Source organism: Squalius cephalus, assembly GCF_949319135.1.
Source record: "Squalius cephalus genome assembly, chromosome: 12".
NCBI classification, from domain to species: Eukaryota; Metazoa; Chordata; class Actinopteri; order Cypriniformes; family Leuciscidae; genus Squalius; species Squalius cephalus.
The window spans coordinates 17382328-17390161 of NC_137133.1; the positions used below are offsets into that span (position 1 = coordinate 17382328).

At 38.6% G+C, this 7834-nt stretch overlaps 1 protein-coding gene across 1 annotated transcript; it reads right to left on the minus strand.

Moving 5' to 3' along the window:
• Positions 1 to 592: 592 nt before the first annotated feature.
• Positions 593 to 2318, minus strand: LOC307168631 (uncharacterized protein; the record flags this gene model as incomplete). The annotated part of the gene is made up of 1 exon (XM_079888760.1): positions 593 to 2318. The coding sequence occupies one exon, from the start codon at positions 2316 to 2318 to the stop codon at positions 1275 to 1277; it is 1044 nt and encodes a 347-aa protein (XP_079744886.1). The 3' UTR covers positions 593 to 1274.
• Between the last annotated feature and the right edge of the window lie 5516 nt (positions 2319 to 7834).

The following is a 7834-nucleotide window of genomic DNA, read 5'->3' on the forward strand; positions in this document are numbered from 1 at the left end:
CACATACGGTTTCTTCTGCTGAAATCACACCAGAACAGAATGGGACGAACTCTGCATCTCTTCTATCTCTTTAAAATATGGCTATCGACTATTAACTCACATGCAGAGGAACAGAGTATTAGCTCACAACATCACAAGAGTACACACACTGTGTTTTAGTTTAATATGGATAGTAAAGTGCCATGGCTCAATTCTGTGTGAGTTCTGGTACTCTTATCCTTTCAGAGCTCAGCTCGACTAAAAGCTTGATTCAATAGCAATGCCTTCTGATATATTTATGAGTCAGGGACAGACTGCATTGTTTACTACGGTTTGTATGATAACGCATCCTACACAGCCCAGCCTTTATATATCTCCAAAAATCTGCTGAGATAGTTGTTAAAAAGCTTCTTTTTTTCTTTTTTCTTTTTGGATGGCACCAATACCTAAAGGAAAGTTTCATTGCTCAGAGGTTCTCAGGAGACTTTATGGACTTAATTGTTTTATTTGTGGAAAAAACTTTTGCCAATTTTTCTTTATTTTTATTAAATGATTTATTTATTTTTTAATTCTGAAGGCGAAATAAAATCTAGAAATTTTTTTTTTTGTGAAACTCTGGCTAAGATAATTTGGTCTTGAGAGAATGTTTTCGCAAAATAATAATTATAACAATAACAATTATATAGGTGAACATGATTTCACCAAGTGCAACATGTTCCTGGATCAATATCTTTGTTGATCCTGGAACAACATTCCAATCAACCAATATTTGAGGGACAAGTTTACAGTTTATGTCAAGTTTAGGCTTACAACCAGAGTAAGGTGCTTCTACATCAGTGTTATTTTCCTATCATTTGCCTCTGTCTTTAGAAGTAAGTTATGGGTAGTGTTAGGTTTAGGGGTACACAGTATAAAATTATATGATCAATAAGTTATAACAACATATGTTTTTACATTGCTTTAACTCAAGTTATACAAAATTCAACTCATTTTTTTCAAGTCAGCTTAATGCAATTTAAGTTTAAATGACTTAAGCATCCAAGTTGACTGTAGTTAAAAATTTAAGGCAGAAACTTTTTTTTACAGTGCAGGGATAGGGTTAGCACAAAATTTTCAGACAGTAATGTTGTTCCAGGATCAACAAAATGTGTCGACCCAGGAACATGTCTTACTTGGCGAAATCACGGTGTCCATATATATTGCTCTCTTTTTAACAGTATTGATGTCAAGGAGAAGCAACTGATATATTAAAAGGATGAGATTTGTGATTCCACACCCTTTCGTGTATGTACTGATCAAAATGCATTGGAAAAATTTGACAAAAAAAAAACTGGACAAGAATAACTTACCATGTTGATGTCCCTGGGAAGGGAAACAGATCGGTAGGGGGTTCTAGAGAGGGTTTCCTCTCTATAGAGCAGCGGGCTCGAGGGTCTGATTCTCAGGATGCGGTGTGAATGACATTCTGGAGGAGTCTTAACTTCTCTTCTCTCATTGCTCTCAAATGTAATGGCCGTCTCTTTCTTGGTCTTAACTTCCTTTATCTCATCCTCCCTTCGCACACAGTCGATGTCCGTCTCGAGGTAGGCTTTTCCTACAGTCTCTGGTGCACCTTGTTCTTCCTGCATCCCATCCACCGATGGGATGTCCTGAGGCTGAACTGGGCTTTGAGGAAAATCCACGTCCCCTGGCTGCTGTTGGGGGTCTGGTGTCCTGGACTTACTATTACTATGAATGGAGATAGAAGAGCTAGACCTAGAGGACTCCGTCTGCCTGGAAAACACAAACGTGTTGGTAGGACGAAGAACTCGGCTGCTCACTTCATCCAAGAACTGCGAGAACTTCAATTTGGCTTCGATTATTTGTTCCAGCTGATGCTGTAACACAGCCGGATGCGACACGGCCGGATCAGAGGTCACACTGACACCCCTACTGGAGTCCCACCCTACCTCCCCACTGGTCAATACTGCCCCCTGCTGGCAGCTCCCTGCTTTGAACCTGAGTTCTCTAAGGGGGCTGCGGCCTCTTGGTTGGTCACAACGCTGCTCTGCTTCATGGGATCTGTCAGTGTTGAGCTTTAGGCAGGTGGTTGCCTCCGAGCTCATACTATCCCAGCTAGAGGCCCGTGGACTGCTGCTGGTGCTGGTACTCCTTCCACTGGGACTGGAGGTGAGGCTGCATGATTTCCATCTGGTTTGTCCGGCTGCAAGATACCAACCTACACGTCCTCGAGACGAATAAAATAGCTGAGGGGAGGTGGACGAGTTAGAGGAGGTCGTGGAACTGCATGATCTTCTCCTTATCTGGAGCTGGTGGTGCATGTTGCAAGCAGGATCCATCATCCCATGAAACTCAGTAATAATGTTGGCCTAAGCAGGAGGTAGGAAATGTCCACTGGATCTGATGCCTAGACAATTAATGAGCACGAAACCCAGTTTTTAAAGCGTTTAGCCCCAATCACTGCCCACCGTCTGCATTAGTGGCTGGAAAAAACTCAATATTTAGGCCAGAGAATCATTCAGTGCCCTGGCTGCAATGTATATAGAAGTGTGAGTTTACCATCCAGATTTTATTTAACTAATAAAAATGGAGACACTATCATACACACTCTTATTAATATAGACTTTTTGTCCACGGCAAAGAAAAGTAAAAAAAAAAAAAAGTAGTTGAAATGTTCTTAGATGTGTACTCTTCATGTTGTTTTATATTTGATTTGAAAAATGATACCATTTCCAAGAAAGGTTTAATTTAAATTCTACTAATGTCAATTTTTTTTAAAATCCTTACAGCCTTAACACATGAGTCTACACATTTTTTGAAAGCAGTATTATACATTTTTTATTTAGTATTTTTGACAAATATCATAAATTATTAATTCATACAGGTAATGTCTTTTTTTCAGATATTATAAAAAGTTTAAATAATCTTAATATGTATAATATATGTATAATATGTATTAACATATAGTCATGAGGGTCTTCTCTGTGATATCCTTTCCTGGATTTATTTTTTCTTCTTCTGCATGTTGGTTGTGCCACATGAATTTGATTTTAGTATAAAATGTTTTTTTTTTTGTTTTTGTTTTTTAAATATTAACATTATTTTAACAAAACCGCTCCTACTGCTTATACTTGAATGACATTTTTGAAAGGAAAAAATTGTATGAGGCTTTGTGTTACATTCGTGTCTTGTTTCCCTGGTTTTGTGTTGTAGGATTTTTATTTTAAAGTGTGTTTTCTGCTCCCCTTGTTTCAGTTGCTGCTTCCAAAATCGCATACTCTCTGAGTACACAATTTACTTCGCAGCTGTTAAAAAATAATATTTTATATAGTTAATATGAATATGAGTGATATGAATGCAATTCTTATGTACTACATCTACCATGTTGTTACTGTCATGTGACCTACCAGCGTCAGTTGCGTCACATCGCTTCATAAATCCTCACCTATGGTCATGGGACAGTAAAGTGTCCATCAAATGCGCACTTCAGAATCACGCCAGAAGTGGTAGGTCATCCGGGTACTTTTCGTCTACTGTTTTTCAAAAATAAATTTTTGGACATACTACTCTTTTGGTGTACTGTTTTTCGCCTATAGTAGGAAGTATTCAGTTTCGGACACATCTAGTATCTCACCCTTGTGATTTATTCCTGTTTCCTTTGTTTACATTGCTGCTTTGTTTGTTTCCATGACTATTAATCACATTGACCTGTCCCTTGTTATCTTGTGTGTATAAATATATATACATACATATACATACATACACCTCAGTGTTTCAGTCTTTGTTTGTTGGTTACTGTCTTTACATCCCCCTTGTAAAACTGTTGCATTTGTTTCTGCCTTGTTTGCATTAGGTTTTTTTTTTTTTTTTTGCTTGGATATCTTGTTTTGATTTATGTTATGTTCCTTGTTTCCACTTCCTGTGTCTGCACCCGTGCTTGGATCTACTCTGTTTTTATGTTTTCTCAAATAAACTTTACTGCCATTGGATCCTCGCCCCTTCTTTTTCCCTTCCGACGCTTGACACTTTTTGTACTTAAATCATAACTGTTAAATCCCTCTGACATTCCTGATGTACGTATATCAAAATTTTAATTTAGAAATGAAAAACATTGTCATCATAGAAGAAATGTATTCAAAGATGTACTGTATGACGTGCATTTTGAGAACTCTGTATTCAAAAAATATACCAAAGCCAGTCATGCTTTAGGTGTTTGTCCTTAATTAGGACATCTATTGATAGCACAACAGACTGGGTGTTTTTTCTCTCTCTCTCGAACGTCTTTCTTCCAGGTCAATGCTTGCTGCTCATTGATCACAGATAACCAGATAACCACACAGAGACCCATTTTTATAGCTGAGAGTTTAACGCTCATCAAATATAAAGCCACCTGTCACACAAGAATTAGATTGTTCTATCATTTAGGTGTGTAAATAGAAATTCATTATTTTCAGATGTCACCATTACACATTATTGACCGTTCCTCCCTCCACTGTTTGAGGGTGAAGTGATGAGTCACTGATGACTATAGTTTTAATTAGGTTGCTTGTGTGGCTAATAAGTGTGCCAAAAGTTCAACCCAATGAAAGATGTTCCTCTGTGAAGTTACATCTGTGAAGTGTCTCATGCAAAAACACCCCAGATACAGCCTGAACAAACCACCAGCTCAGCTGTGCCTCATATGCCTTCGGTACATTTTATCTAAACCACCACGCAAATTACATTTACTGCCATGTGTCTTAACACAGACTTTAAGCTGCATAGCGATAGTGACTATTTATCTAAATGAGAGGGGCAGAGGACTAGAGGAGGTTTGGAAACAAGAAGGGAGTAAGGAAAATAATGGTGCTAAACCAGGGTCTGTTCATGAGTAATTTGATTTTATTGAGCAGAAGTTGAACAGTTACAGAAGAGAGAACAGTAAAAATCACTGCTGACTCTTTCTACACCCTGCATCATTACTATATCCATTGTTGGGGAAGCTACACACATTTTTTTTAGCTAGCTCTTAAATGATATAAATTGAAACCAAAACCTTATAGATTTCATAATTCTCAATAACACAGCAAAACCGAATTACTAACTTAAAATGTCAAGTTTACATGCATCCAATTACAACTTCTTACATATCATGAACCTCAACTGATTGATTGTTTATATTGTCGCCAAATTTTTCAATGCTTTTGCATTCTCTCTTACATTCCCTAAACTATTTCTTGTAAACTGTTTGTGCTCTTTGTGAGCACCCGCAAAAGTTTTTAGCTCTGCGTGCAAATGCAAATTTCTTTAGTGAATTTTTCAGCCTGATCTCAAATATTTTACAAGGTGGCGATTTCATGTAAATTCGTACAATGTAAATCGTACAAAAACAAATGATTTTTAGAAAAAAGTAATCATGAAGGACCACCCATAATCCCACTCCTAACTGTACCATCACTGGGGTGTAAACAGATCATACGAAAACGTACAAATGAGTTTGTACGAAATCATACTAATTAGCGGCCATTTTGGCAATGTTCAAAATAGTTACAAATTGCCATTAGATTGTGCTGATTTTTCCACCCATTTTATATTTTGTTCCAACACCTTTTCCACTCATGGGCTTCACAGAAACATATTCTCATTGTTTTTAATGCATGTATCCAAAGAGACTTACATTGCATTCAAGGTGCACATGTTCATTTTTTATCAGTTCCCTGGGAATCGAACCCATGACCTTAGCATTGTTAGCTCCATGCTCTACTGTTTGAGTTGAGAAGGTTTTGGAAATGTGTACAATTTTTATGGTGAATGCAGCCCGTCAATGTTGTCAGTGGCTAGTAAACTGACCCTGCAAATAACTGATATATCCAGCACTGACTTGGGCGTTTTTGTCGTTGGACCTCAAAAGAACAATGTTGCACTGGTAGCAAACATGGTCACAAAATGTAACTATTTAGTTGCAGGATGTAGCCCTAATGGTTGCCATGACTTACCATGGTTACCCAGAACTACCCCAAGCCCATGGTGCTATGCTGTGGACGTTACTAAATATAGCCTTGGCTTGAGGGCATTTTCTTGATTTCCCCCTGGTGCTGTGCTACAAGCCCAGCCTTATGCACACGTTCAGGCAAACAGCTCCTTCTGGGCTCCTTCTCGCTGCCAAGTGTGGGAAGAGCCCAAGCAAAGGGGATATTTATCCCACAAGTGCTGCAGATCTCTATTATATGAACTGTACTTCATAATAAGTGGACAGATTTTGATTCTCCTATGATGAATGCCTTTAATAATCTCTCGATATTCCGATGGTGCCAGAGGCAAATTTAGCCCCACATCCTCTGACGGGAAGACGATGAGGTGATGGGACCCTTGGGAGATCGTAGCTGTGAAATTGATTCCTGTTACATCAGCACAAGCGGGGATAATTGGTGATGGCTTGGCAAAAATATGCTCTCTGTTTACTCTAATAGACAGTCCCATCGTTCACCATCAGGAATCCTTGATTGGACATACGCTGAAACAGGCAAGTCTAGGATCCTAGACTGGGAGTCAGTTCCCAACTTCTAAAAATGACTGAATATTCTTCACTTGTTGCAGTAACCATAACATCACCTTTATTTACTCAAAGCTACTTGCACATTTTCTTCATCTGACAAACTGCACTACCCTTTGGAGTTTTACCTTTGGTTCGTCTGGAGAGATCCTATCTTTCAGGGGCCCAGCAATTCCATTTGTTCTTCAGAGAAGACATTTGTTTTTCTCTGAAATTACAGTATCTTAGACCTGTCTTTTATTAAGTTATATTTAATTGCCTTTTTAAAATGATGTTCTGGGGTTGTGAAAGCAGAAAAGTATGTTTTTGAAAGAAATTAATACTTTTATGCAAAGATACATTAAAATGAACAAAATTAGTCAATTTTGACTTTTTGATTCAGGCATTTACATTGTTTCAATTCATCTATTTCAAACAAATGCTGTTCTTTTGAAGAAGAAAAAATGCCAGCTTCATGTAATGGAAAACATGGAAATGTCTGAATAACGCTGACATAATTATGACTGAACTCCATTGTTACAGAAGACATTAAAGAAGAAAATTGGAAATATTTTCATTAACATTTTTTACTGAAAAAATGCTGATTTGTCAATGAAAAACATCTTGCCTTGTCCTGAATTATACAAGGACATAAAGTTTTGTCAATTAAAAAAATGTCTAGGTTACTACTGTAACCTCTGTTCCCTGAGAACAGGGAACGAGACACTGCGTCGATGACGCTATTGGGGAACGCCCTCCACGTGAACCGGTGTCTGAAAAACTATCCAATAGTTGGGGGCCTTAAAGGGATACTTCACCTCTGGAAAGATGAATGTGTATTTAAAATGGGTCATTTATGTAGAAGAAATGTGAAATTATTTTTGAATTTGGAGCTTTCTAGACTGAGAAAAGCCAGAAAATGTATTTTTGGCTTATGTGGATGAAAGACAACAACTCCCAGAATGCACTTGCTTCGCTGCTCTACGAAGCCACTCCAAAGCCACACCTACCGGTAAGAGCGCGCAGTTAAACAACAAGACTAGGCTACTAGTGAGTCTCCGTGACGAGTCTGCCCGGGATTTCGAGATCGCCCAAAATGTCCGGGATTCGGCTTTTGCGTTCTACAGTCGCCATTCATTATGTTTACTGTGGCGAGCAGGACAAGACTGAGGGCCGTGGGAGAACGGCGCGAGGTCGGTGGCGTGATTAGCCTACTGATGAGCCGAATCCCGGACATTTTTGACAATCTCGACGGCCGGACATGTCCGGGAAAAAGAGGATGGTAACCCCTACTACTCAGCTTTCTCCTACTACTCAGCTTTCTCCACAGAACAAGAGCATGCT